The sequence below is a fragment of the Crocodylus porosus genome, unplaced genomic scaffold (genome assembly GCF_001723895.1).
Source record: "Crocodylus porosus isolate Cpor-Errol unplaced genomic scaffold, CroPor_comp1, whole genome shotgun sequence".
Lineage (NCBI taxonomy): Eukaryota > Metazoa > Chordata > Crocodylia > Crocodylidae > Crocodylus > Crocodylus porosus.
In genome coordinates this window covers 130,593,190-130,612,771 of record NW_017728906.1, presented here as the reverse complement: position 1 = coordinate 130,612,771, position 19,582 = coordinate 130,593,190, and the positions used below count along the sequence as shown (strand labels likewise).

The 19,582-nt window shown below is 39.0% G+C and overlaps 1 protein-coding gene across 1 annotated transcript in view; it reads right to left on the bottom strand.

The window, feature by feature from the left end:
- DACH1 (dachshund family transcription factor 1) overlaps positions 1 to 19,582 on the bottom strand; it is a 527,995-nt gene that overhangs the window by 73,837 nt on the left and 434,576 nt on the right. The window contains exon 8 of the mRNA XM_019529808.1: positions 4,163 to 4,314. Coding sequence (XP_019385353.1) covers positions 4,163 to 4,314 — 152 coding nt within the window. The remainder of the gene's footprint in view (positions 1 to 4,162; positions 4,315 to 19,582) is intronic.

The following is a 19,582-nucleotide window of genomic DNA, read 5'->3' as shown; positions in this document are numbered from 1 at the left end:
TTGTAGGCAAAAAAGAGGGAAAACTAAGAGCTAGCATGTTCCAATGGGTGCCTTGAGTCTATTGAGGGTTAGCTTGAGTCTAAAAAGTTTAAGAATCGCTTCTTTAAGATAATACTGTAGTAGCCAATGGCTCAATGGCAGAATACAATAGTATTTTATGGAGAAGGAAAAAAGTTATATACATGGAGAAGAGGACCCACATCACTTAACTGCACCTGTTTAGCAAAAAATACTCTCAAGTCCCTTTTCATTATTAAGTCCCTGTACCCCTGCCCGAATAGAAGCAGCTGTTCCTTGGTCAGGCTCCTTTACCTATGTGTTTCCACAGTGCCTAGAACAAAGTGATATTTTATTATTTATTTTATGGGAGATATTTATTATTTGCTTTACCACACTGCTGTGTCAGAATTATGACTCAACTGTTCTCATTGCTATATGAACACATGCAAACTTAGCATACATACATCTAATGAGAAAATTGTAACTTTGTTAACTACTTTACAGATACAAAATAAAAGTATGAATATAAAACTAACCATTTTATTTTTGTTTCCATAAGTGCTTTGAAAGAACTAACAAAAATAAACCCTAGATTTATAAAGAAAGAAAGAAACCACACTGCAGGCTAAGAAAAACAGGGAAAAAAGTCTTCAAACTTCAGCAGTTGCTTTGATAAGCAGGCCTACCTTGCTTTACAACTGGAACTATACTACTTCACAATATCTGAGACTTTAACCCTATCTCTTTAAATATAATATTAAAGACCTGAGTTTATTTTCAAAATATTTAAGTCCCTGCCTAAAGTATCTGAAGTACAGTAATCACTAGGCAAGCAGATTTGCCACTACTGTGTATAGGGTTGTTTGCTAAGCATGGGTTTTAAGCAGAAATAGATTATTGACAGTGGTTTTCAAAAAAAGAAAATCAGCTTTTCTACACAGGTAGCAAGCTGATTAGTTTTTAAATGGTACCCTAATAGTGTGTTTGCACATGGTAGACAGGGAAGAAACTTCTTGGAGGAATGTATATTGCTTGGAAAGCATCCTTTACCACTGGGTGCATGCGAGAGATTTCCTTTCATTCATGGAAACCATCAGCACTGATCAAATCCTGAAGAAGTCTTGTCCAGCTTGGTTAAGCTGATAGGCTGTCTGCATAATATGGGAATTCAAAGTAAAAAGCAGGAAGGCAGTACACTACAATTAGAAAAGACATGAACATTTGTATGTGTATTATGGCCTTTTATTTTTAACCATTTCACCAAAGGTGAGAACAGCAATAGATGCCTAGGGGAGTTGTGGACTCTCCATCACTGGAGGTGTTCAAGAGGAGGTTGCACAACCACTGGTTAGGGATGATCTAGATGTAGCAATGCCTATGTTTTATCATGGGTAGTTCCCAAGCTACTGGCCTTTGCTGGTTGCCCACTCTCTCACCTGATGCCATGTGTGCCATGGTGTTTTTAAGCCTTCCTCAGAGGCATTGTGTGTGGGCTGCATTCAAGGCTGGGGGTTTTGACTGGGCTGTGCCAATGCTCCTGCTGAGACCAAAGCTGGAGGTTCCTGTGTAGAGGGTCTTGCCTCTGCATTCAGGGTCAGACCCATCGCCATATTTGGGGTTGGAAAGGAATTTTACTCCATGAACAGATTGGCATGGACTATGTGGGGGTTTGCCTTCCTCTGTAGCAGAGGGCATGGCCCTCTACCTGAGAACTCTTGAGCATATATTGACAACATTTTATAGAAGCAGGACATTAGCTGCCATGGTCCCCCTGTTTTCCTGTGGCAGGTTAGGGCATTAGGTCTGTGCTGTGTCAGGGTTAAGGGTAGTCTTATGTAGAGTTCAGATTATAGATTTTATAGGATGATTTGGATAGGGCTGATCCTGCCTTGGGCAGGGAGTTGGACTAGATGACCTTCCAGCCCAATTTCTCTATGAAAGGTAACATTAGAAAAAAGCAAAATAATCTGAAGCCCGTATATTCTGAAAGAGGAATCTGAATGCAGTCTTAGCAAATTAATCTATACTCATTTATCTTGCAGTAGTGCAACACTCTCATATTCAATCACAAGATTAGCTAACTTGTTGATGCTAAATGCTTTGCTCATTAGTTTGCTGTCCAATGATGTCAAGTACACACATTTGTCAAAAAAAGTTAAAATTTTACAAGACACTCAAGCTTATGCTCTACTGTGCACTCATATAAATATAGTTCAGTGATTACTGCTTATCTTTTTATGAAACAAAAAGAGTGTTGTTTTTGTTCTTGCAGCTTTGTTTGAGAGTTTTTCTCTTATTGAAATATCTGCTCTTCTGGTTTGCACTGTCAGGTGTAGAAGACTCCCAAGCCATAAGTACTGTGAGTTGTACTGAATATTCAAGTAAACCATGGGCAAATAACAACATTTAGCTCTTATATATAAACCCTTTTCTCCATTAAGCTCAAAGCACTTTACAAAGAAGTATCATTGTCCCCATACTGCAGGTTGGAACACAGAGGCACACTTATGAAATGATTTGACCAAGGTCACACAGCACGTCATATGTGCTATTGGAAAGAATCCAGGTCTCTTGACCCCTGTTTCTTAATCCTGTCACTGGATAATGATACTCCATATACGTAGGTGCACAGGCACTTCAGTGCTTTCCTTTGTATATAGTACAAGTAGCTAGACTATGAGGTCTGGGCTCTGTGGAGGATGGTGCAGCAGACATCCCTCTCCCAAACACTGTGGAATAGCAGTGGAGCTGCCACAGCCTCTTCTTTACACTGGAGTAAAGTTTTAGATATGCATATACCAGAATAGAACTGAAGGAAAGGAGCCAAATAGCTGTGTCTGGCTGAGACATTGCCTGGCGTTGTCTTTATTTCCACTGATCAGTTGAATGTCAATGCACAGGAAGTGGGCTGCTCCAAAACTGACTATGCTCACTAATGATTCCTTGATTCTTGGGTCCTCTAAATAGTGAAAATGGGGCCTAATTTTTTCCCTTTCGGTTGCAAATCAGTGTTTCTACCTGGTACTATTTAGCCATACCTGTGTGTTATATATAACTATCCACTCACCTCCAAACGCAAGGCTCACTGAAGATATTGATACTGAAGCAGTGTTCAGATTCAGAGTTTTAATCTGATTACCTGCCCCTCCCTGAGTTGTTTACAGGTAGAACAGAAACTAAGATAACCCTGGCTAGTAAGCTGCTTCATTAACAGATTGACTCCTTAAATTCCTTTATTTCAAAAGGCAAGCCAAACCATATTTCAGTAACTTAAATAAAATGCCTATTATAATATTTTTCCTCTGTGTTTGCTGTAGAAGGGTTTTTGTAGGAAAAATGTGGTGAAAAACTATGTTTGGAAGTTAATAGTTGCCGATGCAAGCACAGCTGGAGTGAGTATGATATTGCTAAACTTTTCTGCACTACCATTTTGCTGCAGCATGAAACATATAGCCATATGGTTGTACAAATGCCATCTGTTGACCACGTGATCACTGCATGTGTGGGCAAAAAATTATTGTCTCTAATCACAAACACAACTATCTTGGCTACATGCAAGTGTAAATTTTGAATAATGTTTGAGTCAGACTGTACTGTACACACAATAGACATCCTGACTACTGAATAGGAAATCTGCAGAAAATTTAGTAATACTCTTTGAAGTCTATTCTTTGAAGATAGTGCTCTAACTGAAATAAGCTTATTTGTAAAATAAATGCTTTTTGTGAATGCCTTTTACATCAGACATTTTTTAAACAGCTTAACATGTCATTTCCACCTTGGCACTCCAGGACTTTAAAGTATTTATTAAGGAAATGTTTCTCTGTTAAGTAAATGAGATAAACCTAAGCAGTAATATACATTTCATTGGCCTGTAATAAAAAGAGCATTTAAGACAAATGATTTTAAGCATACCAATGCCACTTTCATCTACATCTCTGCTGTGGTTTAATGTAAAATCGATATTTTGTTGTACTGTAGCTGACGATTTCTAAACTCATTTGATTGTTGTGGTTCCTTTAATACCTAAATTACTACAAAGTTTCTGTAAATTAGTTGATTCAAATATTCTTATGAGTTGATTAAGCTAGAATGGTTGTATTAATTTAGACAAATCTGCTACTAGTTTTGTCCCTTTAAACTGATCTACAGAAAGGCCTACCTGGATGTTAGTCAGAAGGGTCTCTATGGAGGACAATCCATCAGGGAATAGAAAAGGAGATGGAAAACCTGGTGGTAGTGGTTGCCCATGCCCAGTTAGAGAAAGTTTGTCAAGGCTGTCTCTTGCGGTTGGTGTGGAGAGCGGGGTCTCATCTGTATGTGATTGAAACAAAAATATAGAACAAGTTACGCTTGTCTGTTTTTATTAGACCTCAGTAATGGCTTCCCTAGTGGTTTCCAGAACATTTATTGCAAATTGGTTCCTGCTATCAGGAGAAAATGCTTTCTGCTGAATTTTCTTTAATGAAAAAGCTGTGGAGATACAACAAGATAACATTAATGAGTAACTTTATAAGCCTTTTAAATGCAGTCTCTAATGAGACTGAGTTTACAGTGCCATAGAATCTTTTTAAAACAAATATTATCTCACATATACTTGTGATAATATATTCAGGCTGACTTTATGGGCACCTTCCCAATTATCTCATTTTAGTTTGCGTTCTATTTGGATTGACAATAGAATATTTTCTAGCATGACATATATTTTATATAGAGTAGTATTTGCAATGAAGGCTTCCCACACCGTTAACCCTTCACAGCTCCTGATGAATTCATATATTCACTGAAGATACAAAAAAGGGCAAAACTACATTGGTTCATTGCTTTTCTCTAACAGAGAAATAATACCTGGTTTTTGCAGATCAGGTATATTTTAACAATAACTGAAATTAAAAGTATGGTTAGAACCATAAGCCTATTCTTTTAAACATGGATCTTTTAACAATTAATGCTAACTTCCTAAGAAGAATCTTTATAACAATCAGAACTGATTATTTGTGACATCACAATGGGAAAAAAACTCTCACTAGTGGAAAAATTAAAGCGTAAAGTTTCAGTCATAATTTATGAGTAGATTATAAAGTAATATATGTAAAACAAGAAAGAAACCCCCCCCCAGCAACAATAATACTGACCCAGACACTCCCACAGTCAAATATGCTTTTATAATTTAAAATAATGTATAGATTGGTGTTGATGAATTACAAAAGTTTGGGTCAATTTCATTATTCCAGACATTAATTTGGCTTCTCTATGAGGAAAAACGTCTCTACAAATTGCTCTTCTTTAAGGTTACCATACGACTGGATTTTCCCAGACATCCTCTTTTTTGATCCCCTGTCCTTTGTCCGGGTGGGTTTTTAAAATGCAAGCACACGTTCACATTTTTGCTCTGCTTTTTCCCAGGACTTCCAGCTTGGCTGCTTGGGGCTGGAAGCACCAGAGGAATGTGATTGGCTGTCAGGGGATCATGTGCTCTGCACACGGCCCCGGCAGCTGCTTGCAGGTAGAGGAGAGAAAGAGAGTGGCTGTGTGTGCTTTGGAGCTGTGTGGACACCAGGGCTGGGAGGGGGCAGGGGGTAATGAGTGAGGGACACTGGCAGGGCAGGGCACTGTAGATTAGAAGGGAGAGGAACTGGCAGGGCTGGGGGGGCTGTAGCTTAGGAGCAAGGGGCAGAGGCAGGGTAGAGGCATATCACTGCCCCCCCAAATATCCCTTACCCCTCTCCCCCCCTACCCTCCTGCCTCTCCCTCCCTCCCCAACACAGGTGTCCTATATTTTGATACTGAAAATATGGTAACCCAATGACTGAAACATTAGTATAAATGTATTGATTCACAGCATAGGCCTCAGAATGGGGTGGGACACCCGGGCTATGGCCTGACCAACTTTTAGCTCATTAATTTATATAACCCAAAAATGTGCAATTGTCATTCCGGTTAAAACTGTATAGCTATTTTTTTAACTACATAACTAAATTAACGTGCTAAAAGTTGGTCAGGCCATGACATGGGTGGCCCACCCCGTTCCATGGCCTATGGATCAAAGTACAATTCAAAATGGCATATATTCCTGATGTAATTATTATCTCTGCATAATTATCAGCTCCTCCTTCATCCAAGTGTAGTCGGGGGGGAGGGTGTATACCTAGTCTACTATCTATCTATCTATCTAAAGATGATAGATAGATAGATAGATAGATAGATAGATAGATAGATACACACATTTCCCTCGTACTTTCTCTCCTTCCTTGTATACACACACACGTGTGTGTGTGTGTGTGTGTGTGTGTGTGTGTGTGTATACAGAGAGAGGGAGAGGGAAAGAGAGTACAAAGGAAATGCATGTGTGCATATGTACACACACTCATACATACATGAACATGTGTAAGTACCTGCACATTTCCTTTCTACTGTACTTAGTTTCAAAACAGTAAATTAACTTATTTTCACCATTTAACATAGGATAGCCTATAAATTGGGAACAATACTGTATACAGTTTTGAAATTTATCTGGGAAGATCCATCTGTATAATTTAGTTAAGATGTAGGTATATTATTTTCTTAAATGGACATAATCAGGAACTAGGCAGTAATACTGCCCTCTCCTCTGAGAAAGTGCTAGATTACAGCTGTTCTGCCCCTAAGGCAAAACAATAACTTAAAGTCATTATTTGGTTTTCCTCTTGTTCCAGAAGGAAGTAATCTGGGTCAGCACTTCACCATGACTAGATTCCCTTCTAATTTACACCAGTTCACTTCTTTTTTGCCAGCATCTACAGTGGAAGTGTCAAAACTTCATCCATTCTGTGTTCCTGCAAACTAGGTGTTAAAAGCAACCCAGAACCTGCTTTCATAACTTATTCTCCCTACTGAGCTGCGATTCAAGATGGGAGTAGCCTATATGAGACAGAACTTTATGCCCTCTTCTTTTCCTGTGCGGAACAACTGACACCTTTCCCTTTATGCATCCTGCAACAGTTTACACATTGTAACTAATGTAATATCTTGGTAAAAGCCAAAGGAAAATCTTCGACAGGTCACAGTTACATAAGATTGTGCAACTGAACTATATCTCCCTGTGTTTTCCAGTCATGTCACAAACAGGTGAGAAAAGATAACTGCAATTTTTTTAATAATTTCCCATCAAGTTAAAGCAGGCTCTATATAGAATGTGCCCTGTGGGTATATACTTCCCTCACTGTTCATCCTACCACCCTTTTATTTCCCCAGCTATTTTGGTGGTACTAGATTGAAGATTTTTTTCTTCACCATCACCATAATATGCTAGAAATACTAAGGTACTTAATTAGGAAAAATAAACTAGATACTGCAACTCTCTGCGATAATGTAAGAAAGAATTCATGGACTTAGGCTCGCACTTGCAAATTTTTCCCTTGAAATCCTGTTCTAGCTATGATGAGTTATGACCACATGCTGTGTTCCAAACTGCTGTCATAAACAGATATCGCTTCATTAATTTCAAAAGAAAAATAAAAAAATGGTAAGAATATCTCAATAGAGGCTTGCAGAAGCACAAAGGTTCAGAACCATTTCTGACTTGCAGAACTAAAAAAAAGAAATCTGTTGTCAGTCACAAACGTGGATTTGCCAAATCACTATCATACTTCACAAATAATTTTAAAAGTTGTCTCATCATTTGTTTAATGTTAATTAAAAATGGGTTTTATTTGTAGATGATGCTTTTTATTTTCTAATTACTACAGTCTGCTTTTGGATCAAATCATGTTCATATGAGCAGTTCCACAGAAATCACATGACTAGTTCTTTGGTAGTGTGAGTGGGATCTTGCACTCTTGTTATTGCCCCCACCCCAGCCAAGCAAGCAAGCAAGCAAGCAAGCACCAGGCATAAATGAAACAAAACAGAAACCATGTATCATGCAGAGGTGTAACTAGCTAGGTCTGTGCCCGAGGCAGTAGAGGTGGCAGAAGGGGCTGGGCTGGCTAGGCTACGGCAGCAGCAGTGGCAGTTGCCATTCTTGTGCCCCCCCCCAAGACCTCTCCCCTATTTAGACTACTGCCGGTAAGAAAGGTAGGGACATCTTATGCTACCTGGAACAGTGTAGAATTTAATTAATAGTTTTGATTTTAAAAATGTTATTGCCTTAAAGTATGCTACATCCAATCAGCCCACAAAGTCTTTGTCCCTAAACCTGCCACCCGCCTAGCACAGATTTTACTACACATTTTGCAGTCAATTAGCAATCCACACATTTTTAAAGTTTCCTATATTTTTATGTGCTTACATCAAGCTTTTGTAAGATGTCTCAGAAATGTTTGGAACAGTTTTTCAAAAAAAAATGAGGTAACCCAAAAAGGCTAAAAACTATATTGAATTATATCAGTTTTAAGTAACGTCCAGACACTAACTTTCTAATAAATAAGAGCAACAAATTTACACTGAAGGGTAAACCTAGAGAGATGAACTCACTGTGAACTTATTTTAATGAAACTTTAACTGAGAGAAAAATTCAGACTAATGTGACTTTGTTTTCTTGATGTCCCATGTGAAATAAACTTTGAGTATGAGTATGTTTGAAAAAGAGCAAATGTAGATATTATACACAGGAAGCATGGATATTTGTGGATGTGAGATAAGCAACGATTGAGAGAATCTTGAAAAAAAATGTGTTTTTAAGAAAAGCCACATTGTAAACATCAGCCAATTAAAACAATCACATACTTTAGTAGCAAAATAATATGACCCCCGTACCGTTAAAGTATTTAAAAAATCTTCCACTTATGCAAGCTCTTCCCTTTACAATTCAGTAACTGGGCACTCCTTCTAAATAACCATTAAACTACAGTCTTGTAAATTAAGGTACTGCCACCTCCCTCCTGTGAATATTCTTATTACAGGAAACCCTTTTTAAGAGGCACAGATCTGGCTTTCTTCATCTGGACTCCTAAGAGCCACTATCATGCAGTACAGTGTATGTCACAGAGAGGAGAGGAAATAAAGCAATCCAGAACCCCTGTGACTCTCTACTACCAAATCCCCTCTTCACAAAATAAGATAACAACCTGGCATAACCTTTAGTTACTGTACTACAGTACAACCTGGCATAACCTGTAGTGCTGTAGATTGAACCGGTATACATCAAGACTTGAAACGGGCCAGCAGAAACTGCCTCCTGTCTGTGCTGCACAGGAATGAGTCTGATCATTGTTTTGTAAGTTACACTACTTTAGGGTCACATACACTGGATATTTACTGAGTTGTAACTTGTATCACCATGATCCTCAGCTCTGAATTTGCAACAAGTTTTTAACATATATGAATGAATACACACACACATATTTCATTTTTAAAAAGTTGTTCTACTTTCCAGAAACTAATGTGTTTTTTCCAAATCAGTGTTTATCTGGGGATAACAACTCATTTGAGCCAGATACAACAGCTGACATTTTGCAATGTATTTGTTTTCCTGATATTTTGTTCCCCCCTCCCTCAGTTAGCGTGGAAACATTTATCCAGGAAGCTCTGATATTTACTTAACAAATAAAAATGGATAAAAGCTAAATAGTAGTGGCTACTCTTTCACTTGCTTCCTTAAAAATAAATGTGGTCACTTCAGGATCATTACCAACTCTACCGGAGAATGCTGCAACTATCAGACTTCAACAGCAAGAGACATGATCATCACCTAGAGAAAATATTGTACTGAGCCCTGAATTTCCATAATTGCTTAACTATAGTGATTATTTTGTTCCATTCTGAAATGTTTAAAATTTAACCATTCTTGAAACAGGCACATGATTGCTATGATTGCTTTATGCATTTTTGCAGAGGAGTATGTAGGATTTGTCCCAAAGTAATTAGTAGGGATCCTGATAATTTTTTCTCTGATAAAAAAAAATCCCTAAATTGTCAATATAAAAAAATCCACATTTTTCTGTGATTAAAATAAAACACCACTATCTATCCATCTATCTATAGATAGCCTTAGTCTGTCTGCCTGTCTGTCCATAATGCTTTACTCTCACTCTGACTGGCTGAAGGAAACAACCAATCAGTGTGCTCCAAGAGCATTCGGAGAGATAGTACAGCAGAGCTTGCCATGATGGGGAGGACACAGGGGATGGAGTGGTGGGGAGAGGGTGAGGCCAGCACTGCTGACCTCATCCCCCATCCTCCCTGCAGGCAGTGGCGATAGATCAGGGGAAAGGGGAGAAGTAGGCTCATTCCTCCTCTTCTCCAACCAGACGAGAAGGAGGGGCAGAGCACAACAGGATGCAGGGGGACATGAAGCCACTGGGCCCTGACAAAAGGGGAAGGGGGCACGGGGGTGCTGCCACCACCGCTGTGTCCTGACAATAGCCCTGAAGGGGAGGGGGAGGGGGGGAAAGGGGGAGTGGTCCCAGCACCAAACTGGAAGGGGCAAGTGGGGAGGGCTGCCCCATTTGCCCCTGACTGGATGAGAAGCAGGGGCAGGGCCAGATGCCACCTGCCATGATGGCAGGGAGCACATTGTTGCAGCATCGCCACTACTGAGCCCCAACAAAATCTGGCAAGAGAGTGGGGGAGCAGGGGCATGGTGGTGGCACCCTGCTACCACCACTGTTGGGCCTTGCCAACAGCCAAGTGGGAGGGATTGCAGTGGGGAGGGGCGGCAGGCACACATGGCCTGGGTAGACCCAGAGCGTGGGGGGTGGTGGGGGAATGGGCCCGGACCTAAAGAGGGGAACCTGAATCCTTGACAGGCAACTGGCCTGTCTCAATAGATAGACAGATAGATAGATGAAAAATTGGGATTTTTTTTTTTTTGATCAGAGAAAACCAGGATCCCTGGTAATTAGTATGTTTTTAGTGCACATAGTCAATGTTCTTGTACTTTTTGTTGAATTTTCTTAACAATAAATTATATAAATATAATGCTCAAGGCAAGGACTTCATCTTAATTCTTAAACTGATAAAGATGAAAACTGAAGCCAGTATTTTTTCTATATTCTATCTATCAGCATCAATCAGATTCATATTAATAGCAACTGTTAGATTTCATTAGAGATTAGTACAGGCTACAAAGTTTGGATCTGGATCCACATTTCCAAAATTAAAACTATTAGATATAAAAGATTAATTTGGATTTCCTCTATTCTTAATTTTTGACCGTTTCTTTTAATTAATTCCTTTACACTCTTAGAGAAAACCTGTAATTCAGATGATCCACCAAGATGCTGTATAACTTCATACATAATCTTTCCCTCAAGAGTTCTTTGCCTGAGAAGACAATTTCTTCTTATTAGCATGGATCCTGGTTTTCTCCGATTTAAAAAAATCCTCATTTTCAGTTAAAAACATGTAACCCCAAATCCACATTCTTGAATGATTAAAATGAAACATCAATCTCTCTCTATATATGTATATGTATAGTAACGTTTCATTTATATCATGGTAAAATGTGGATTTGGAGTTACTTTTAAAAAAATTGAAAATTGGGGTTTTTTTTTAAATCAGAGAAAACTAGGACCCTGCTTATCAGTTCCTCATCTGTATAATGGCCCCAGTCAGACAACGTCAACAGAGCACGTTGTAGGAGGATGGTAAAGGTTATCATCAAATGTGCTAGGACCTGGTCTTTGGTTAGTTTTGACCCACATCCCAGAATCCTGTTGCTGATGTACCAAGGTGTTCAAACAGCAGCATTTAAATGAATTTAATTTTAGGCTCCAGCTATGCACAGCTGACCAATAGCTATAAATTCTATGAAAAGAATAGCAGAATCACAAATATGTCACCTGGAGAAAACACAGCCAGCAAATATGCAACTACACTGATTGGGCCCATAACTTTTATACTAGGTTACTACTCATACTATTAGCTCTCCCTTTATGAATGCTGCTCATCATTATCAATTTCTTGGATTGGTATGCTTGCATACCTGGCAGCCTTGAGGTGATGAATTCTAATTGATAAATCAAATTCTTTACTGTGAATATGCAAACTGGTTTTCAAAGGCCAATTGAGGCGAATGTTCATTGGCATAGCAAAAGACACATTCCTCAGACAAAAGCCCCTACATAGTTTCTCCATCTTTCTCCAAACCAGAGCTTAGCTGATGCTGTTGAACCCCGCCCCCACCCGATATTTTTGTTTTAATATAGGTACAATAATATTCTTTTTATCTAGTCACATTCTTGAAAAGGTCTAGACTGTGCTGGTTGAAATTATCCCCCACAAAAACAGGGTGAGACAGAGAACTAGCTTGGAAAAATTGCAGTCTAAATGGTTAAAATGACAAAGTTTTAAGTGAACAAAAGCAGCATTATAATGGAAAGTCTGTCCTTTAGTAGCTATTTTTACCTGTGGAAAGTAGGTATACTGATGTGAATGAGTGTGAATTTGATAGTATATTATTCCTCCTTAGCATAAAGGCTGAACAAGATGAAAAACAGAATGGAATTAAGTCAAGGTACTCAATATGTACTCTTGGCTGCTGCCATTGTTTCAATGTCTGTTTTTCTACTTGCATTTTCATTTCATCACCAGTGAAGACTATGTTTGGACAGAGTGTGCCCCATCCCCCTCACAGCTTTCAGTACTTACAAGACTGTGCATATGCTATCTCATCAAAGCATTGGAGCTTGCTCCTGCATGAGGCTATCTAATGAGAACTATCATTTCCTGGCTGTTCCAAAGCAGGATGGGATAAGCCAGCAGAAAAAAGGGCAGAGAGTTTGTTTCCCCTGCTCTTACAGAGAAACTCTTCCGCACCAGCTGAACTGAACTGGCAGTGGTGAACTAGGCTAAGAAGCCATGGAAGCCATTTCTCATGGGTTTGAGAAATCCATGAATAGGCAAAAGAGCCCAAGACTTTTTGTGGCAGGCAGCCAGTTGGTTGATGTGGAGGACATTGATATCAGAGAAGCCATCTGTGGATTGCAGAGAGTGGGACTGAGAACAACTGTGGGCTAAGGAGTTTAAGGGAGACAGATCTAACAAGGAACAGTGGGGAGAACTGAGTCTGGCTGTGGAAAGATGATGGGACAAATCAGTATGGAGGGAAAGAAGGTAGGTCCAGGAGTTGGAGCTTCTAATGTAATCATTACAAATGAATGGCAGAAATTTGCAATATACATCCAAAAAGCAGAAATGCGAACTAGTGGTGATATTCCACCTATGAGAATGTCTTCAGCCTTTTGGACTAGAAGGTGTTTCTTCTTTATTTTGCATGGCCCTAACAAGGACTCACAGTCAAATCATCACAACTTACCTAATTTTCTGTTTCCAAAATGAATTATTTTAATAACATCTGTTGTAGTCTACTACTATTACTACTACTACAACTGACTAACACTAGATAATGTTAGCTGAATAGTTTATTCTAAGAACTTCCCAATACATGCACCGGACAAGGTGGAAGGCAAGCAAAGATGCCTCTCATGTAACAGGCATATTTGGTTATCTGGCACCTCCCCCATTCCCCATGGGTGCAGGATAACAAAACTTTTGCTGTATTTTAAAATCAATTATCCTGCACATATTTTTTTACAGTTTAGTTGTCTCTCTCTAAAAGTAAGATGTAATAGTTAATTACCACTTAATTAACATTGGAACATGCTATTTACAAAAACAAAATACAATGGCTTGTCTATCACTATCAATAAAATTGTTCTGTTCACTTACAATTTTTTTCCAGATGATTTAAGTACCTATGAATTTGGGATAAAGAAACAATCTGATTATCCAAAATAATTCCAAGTGATAATGTGACATTCTTAAATCAATATCATAGTTCAAATATTTTAGCTACATTATGGTAACTCACATGAATCCCTTAGAGACAAAAAAATCCTAAAAATACAGCAAAAGGTATCTTAAAATAAATACTTTTGTTGAATTTTCGTAACAAAAAATTAATATAAACATAATGCTCAAGGAAAGGACTTCATCTTAAAACTTAAACAGAAAAAGATGAGAACTGAAGCCAGTATTTTCTTATTTTCCATCAATCAGCACCAGACTCAGATTAAAATCAACTGTTATTCCAGATATTCCTTTAAAAAAAGTTTTACTGCTACAGCTATCAGAAGTGCTGACTTCACTGTAATCCTGAGTGATCTGATTCATGATCTTTCTGCCCCATCTGGTCAGTCAGTCAAAGCAATCACAGGGCAGGTATAGACATGACAATTTTAGCAGTGTAAGTGATCAGAAACCAGTCTATACCTGTAACAAAAGTTCAGCACACCCAGACTGGTTTAAAAATGGTGAAGCTCAGCTAAGATTTACCCCCACCAGCAAAGGGTGAATGTGTGTTCTGTATGCTACTGATCTAAACTAAGCCACTTAGAGAAAACCTCATAGCTTAGATCGATTCCACCTTGGGCTTTTTGAATGTCAGTACCTAGCCTTAGTACCAACAAAGTGTTTTTCCTTCTTGGACACTGACCTCTGTAGCATTTGGATAGAGAATTTAACATGTGGAAAAATGTATGCAAAATGGTAGATCAAGCTAGCATAATTTGATTATGAATTAATGCCCTGAAAACCAAAAAAAATTTATAAATTGTTGAAGTTTCCTAATGTATCCTTAACAGATTTATTGTAAAAACTAATGTAAAAGCAAGTTTTGAGAGTTATAAAAAGAAGTAAGCACAATATCACGTAACTAAAGTAATAAACAAGAAAATGTACCTACAGCAAGCATGCTCTGTCCTACATTTTGAGTTTATTTGCATACTGACTTCAAAATGCCAAGATAAAACTTTATAGAAGATGAAAAATATCTTTTGCTGAATGTTGTTGGGTAATTCTAAGTGGAACTGTGATTTGTTTTAATTGGCCTCTAGACATACCTCATGAAAGGTAAAGAAACATGTATTTGGAAGATTAGGAGAAATATTAAAATAAGTAGATGAATAATGGTGGTATTTATGTCATTGTTGGCATGATTTTTTTTTTTTTTGTGCAAGCATAACCTTGGTGAGAAGGGAATTCTTGATGAGCACAGCTGGTATGATGAAGACATAACACTAATGTCTGTAACACTGAAGAAATCTTATTTTATTTTATTTTATTCTAAATTATTTTCCCCATTTATGAACACGCTTATTCCTGGTGCATCAAAAAAGATGGAGTTGATACTGTTAGAATTTTTCTACCAGATATTTGATAATGTAATGTTTAATTTGCAAAGAATCCTATCATGTTACTTAGGCTAGGTGCCTAAAATTTAAAAAGCATATTTGTATCTGAAGAGGCTTTTACTAAAGAGATTTCTCTTCATTTTTCTTACAGATATGCATTGAAAATTTGATCAAGTTAGGATAAAATGGGATTGTAAATAACTTTAAGAAAAAGAATACTGCACAGTACATCTAACATTTAGATTTGATAATGTGTCATTTTGGCAACAGTTAAAAATGACTATGCCATACTTTGGCTAATAATATCATGAGAGAGGAGCAGTATATTAACAAAAGACATTCCCAGCTATTTAACATGTTTGTTTAGGAGAGCCATGCTACATAGTGTGCCAACATTCTTAATCTAATGTGTGGGGCTGCCTGGATCTTGCTTGCAGTAATGCCTCTCAGCTATTGTCCATAAGGCCAATGCAAGAAGTTACTTAGCAGCCAAATCAAGCACCCATTGGCCTGGCCAGTGTGAAATATGTTAGTGAGTGTTCAAATAAGTAATCAGAACCTTGCAAAAAAATTAAGAGTGACAGAGAAGCCTGGGTCCAAACAGAGAACAAAGAGAGCTTTACAAGAGCTGGGCTTTGTATCCTAAATATACTTGTGACTGCTGTGAGCCAGAAGAAATTGGTGTCAGTATAAAATGCTAAATCAAGGGTAGGCGTGTTGTTGGTCAGAGTGCCGAAAAAACTGCAATGTCTACATTGCAATGTGCTGGAGTGCTGGCATGGCAGAAAAACAAAACTGAGGTTTGGGGTACATGGCAGGACACACTGCACATCAATCTAGTTAATAATCATAAATGTTGCTATTTTTTTTTATAGTAAACACCAGGTTTTCTAAAAATTCAAAACCTGGTGACACTAAATAAAACTTCATATGCTGCCTTTGCTGTGTTTTTGGGGGTTTTTTGTTAAGCATATTTGTGACGAGAGAGAAAAAAAGAGAAAGACAGACGAGAAAAAGAGAGAAACGGGAAGAGAAAGAAAACAGAGAAGAGAAAGGAACGAGATAAAACAGAGAAGAGAGAGGGGAGACAGAAAAAAGAAAAAGCGAGAGAAAGAGGAAAGGAAAGAAAAACAAAAAGAGCAAAAGAAAAAAGATGAGAGAAAAAAGGGGAGAAAAAGAAGAGAGAAAAAAAGGAGAAGAAATAGAAGAAAAGGAGAGAGAAAAAAGAGGAAAGCAGAGAAAAGCATTAACCATCTGGGCAGGAGCAAGGTGGGTTCAGCTATGCAGGGTGAGCCATATGGCCCGAGTGGCCCTGGGACAGGTGGGCTCAGCTATGTAGGGCAAGTCGAAGCAGCCTGCATGGTGCTGGAGGGGTGGTTATGGTGGGGCTAAGGCAACTTTTGGAGTGGCTAAAGCACCCCCAAGCGCCACCCTAGTGTCATCCCATGCACTGGGCTCCAAAGCCTCAGCCAGGCTTTGTGCCAGCAGCAGCTCCATGCGTCCCTCTAGGTGGATGGCAGGGGATGGGGCTGAGGGACCACCACCCCAGACCCGTCCCCACCATCTTCTCTGAGGCACGTATGTAATCACCACTGGCGCCAGTTCAGTGCTGGCGGTGCCTGAATATGCACCTCAGGGTGGGAAAGGCCCTGAAGCAGCACACACACACATGCCCCTGGGTGAATGGTGGTGGAGGGGCTGGGGATGCACTGCCCCAGTCCCTCTCCCACCCTTCACCCCACACCTCATAACCAATGATGGGGGAGGAGCTTGAGGTTGTGCTGCCTCAGGCCCCTCCCCCACTGTCTGCCCAGAGGCATGCATGCAGCCACTGCTGACACAGGGCCCAGCTGGGGCTCTGGAGCCTGGAGAACAGGGGCGGTGCTGTGGGGGTGGAACTTGAGCGGGCTATAGCCACCCCCATTGCCACCCTTCCATCACTTCCCAGGCCACTGCCACCTGCCCCATGCAGCTGAACACACCCCACTCCCACCCGCAGCACTGCTCACCCTCCGCCCCACTACTAGAAAGAGGCTGGCTCCAACCCTGAAGCCGACCAGGGCTAGCTACTACCAGCCATGGAAGTTGAGCTGCTTACAGCCTCCCAGCCACCTACTGAGAGCAGCCCAGGCTCCATAGCTGGCAGCAGCTGCCCAGAGTCCAGGCAGGTGGTGGCATGCCGAGCAAAACGGCCTCTTATGCCATGCTCTGGAACGTGTGCCGGGGTTGCCAATCCCTGAGCTAAATTTTAGTTCCCTAGAAGCCAACAGGAATTTTGCCCTAGAATCAACCAATATATTTTCATTCTGCAGCAGCAATATAATGTTAGTAAAGAATGTGGTCGCCAGCTCCAAAATTTTTACCTTTCAAAGGAGAACCTAAATGACTGAAGTTCCTACTCTGCCCATCTTTATTCAGTAATAAGACTTCTGTTTTCCATGGGTTAAAAATGAGGTAGCTCTGATGCAACCAGATGCCCATATCTATCTAATATATCTAGAATAGAGATGTTCACAGTAGAATGGTCAAGTTCTGACATAGCCGACCATCAGAGTAGCAAGAATATTCATTTGAATTTTTAGAAACCATCTCACAGAGTCTGTACATACACAGAAAACATTGTGGATGTATCTACCCACAGCCCAGGTCCAGGGATCAAATGTAAATATGTATACAAAGAATTTATATAGGTATTTTGGATTTAGTAATGATTCCCTAATGATGGAAATTTGGGTAACAACCAATCTCAGTCTTTGAGCTTTGTAGGAACAGAAATTTATTCTAACAGATTATTGCAACAACTCTGAATAAGTTGCCTCGTGATTGTTTATTTGTTGTTATCTACTTTTCACTGAAATGCTAGAATAATTAAAAAGGCTAAGGACTAATCATTGTGCTCTGAAACAAAATGTAAAGCAACAAGATGTGCATTTTTACATCTGATGTGATTTCTGTGGCAATGCATCAAATACTTGAAACCAGCTGCCAAAATGTGTCCATTAGTGAGCTTCCGCTGGCATTCCCTAGCTCAATGCTCACTGATGGAATATTATAGAAGTTTTAACTCTAATATTTTCTGCTCCATTTGAGGCATCCACTTTAAAGTCAACTCATTCTTACTGCTTTTGCTGCTGCAATATCAGCTGTACAGCCATGGCATGTGTATTAATGTCCTGATAGTTGTAATCTAAAGTAACAATATTGGAATATGCATGTATTAATTCAAAATGGTTTGTGCTATTAGAAAACATTATTTTACACATTCAAACGTTTTTATATCAAATTCAGGAGTGTTGTAGATAGTGGAATAAGTGAAATAGAAATGGCCAGGGAAGGCAATGTAATTTGAGTTAATTTGGCTTTCTGTGGACATACAGACTGAGTACAATTTACATGGCAAGTATACGAATATCAGTATAAAACAGTGCACACTGTACTCATTTTCATATTCCAGTTTCCCAACCTTTATCAAAATTTGTATTACTGTTATATGGCTGGAGGGTCATCGTATCTGCTAATACCAGGTGCGATTTTGGCCTTAGCTCTACCATATTATAACATCACACAATTGTGTTTTTTACTAAATAAACTTATATGCTGAGTACTATTTTTTTCAACAACAAACTGCTGAAGATGTTTAACATTTATTTGTGCCAACGTTCCTACTTGGAATATCCTTTATCCTCTTTCTGTAAGCTATTCCATAGGTATCATGTAAATATCATATACGGAAGGTGTGAATTTTATAATCAAATATTTCTCCATGAATCCCCCAAATTGTTCAAATATGAACTGATAAATGAATTAGTATATGTGACAACAGAGGCATAATCACAATGGGACCTGAAATCTTGCTATAGCTCTGGTACCATTCAGATAATTACTGTCTAAACTAACTCCTACTAATTGCTGACAAATTGTATCTCATCCTGGAGAGATTGCTGCATATTTAGATGCAATAATGGCATTCAGGATCCTGACAACAGGTCAGTTCTCAGCCTAGATTAAGCAGAAAATGTCAGTTGCTTTAAGCAATAACTGCCCTGCATGGTTTTATGAGACAAACTGTTGAATATAACAAATTAAAATAAAAAAACCCATAATTATTTCAATGATTTTTAAGGTTTTGACTGGAACCAGAGTCACTGATGAACGCAGGTGCTTTAACTAGTTATGATAAATCTAAAAAATCCAGAGTTCAAATCTAAACCCTTTCTCAAAATGTATCCACATCATTTCATATCTCCCTCAGTCCTTTCCTTCACACTCATACCTTCTATTAGCATAGTCTTCTTTTTCCCATCCTCCTTTTGCCTCTCAAATCTCTTGAAATAGTAGAATCTCCTAGTTCTGAATACCCTTTCATTGACCTCAATAGGTTTCTTGTTTATCAATATGAAGACACCAGAAAATACAGCACAGATTACCCAGACCTGTTGAAATCCTAATGTAGAGTTAAATAAAGGCTT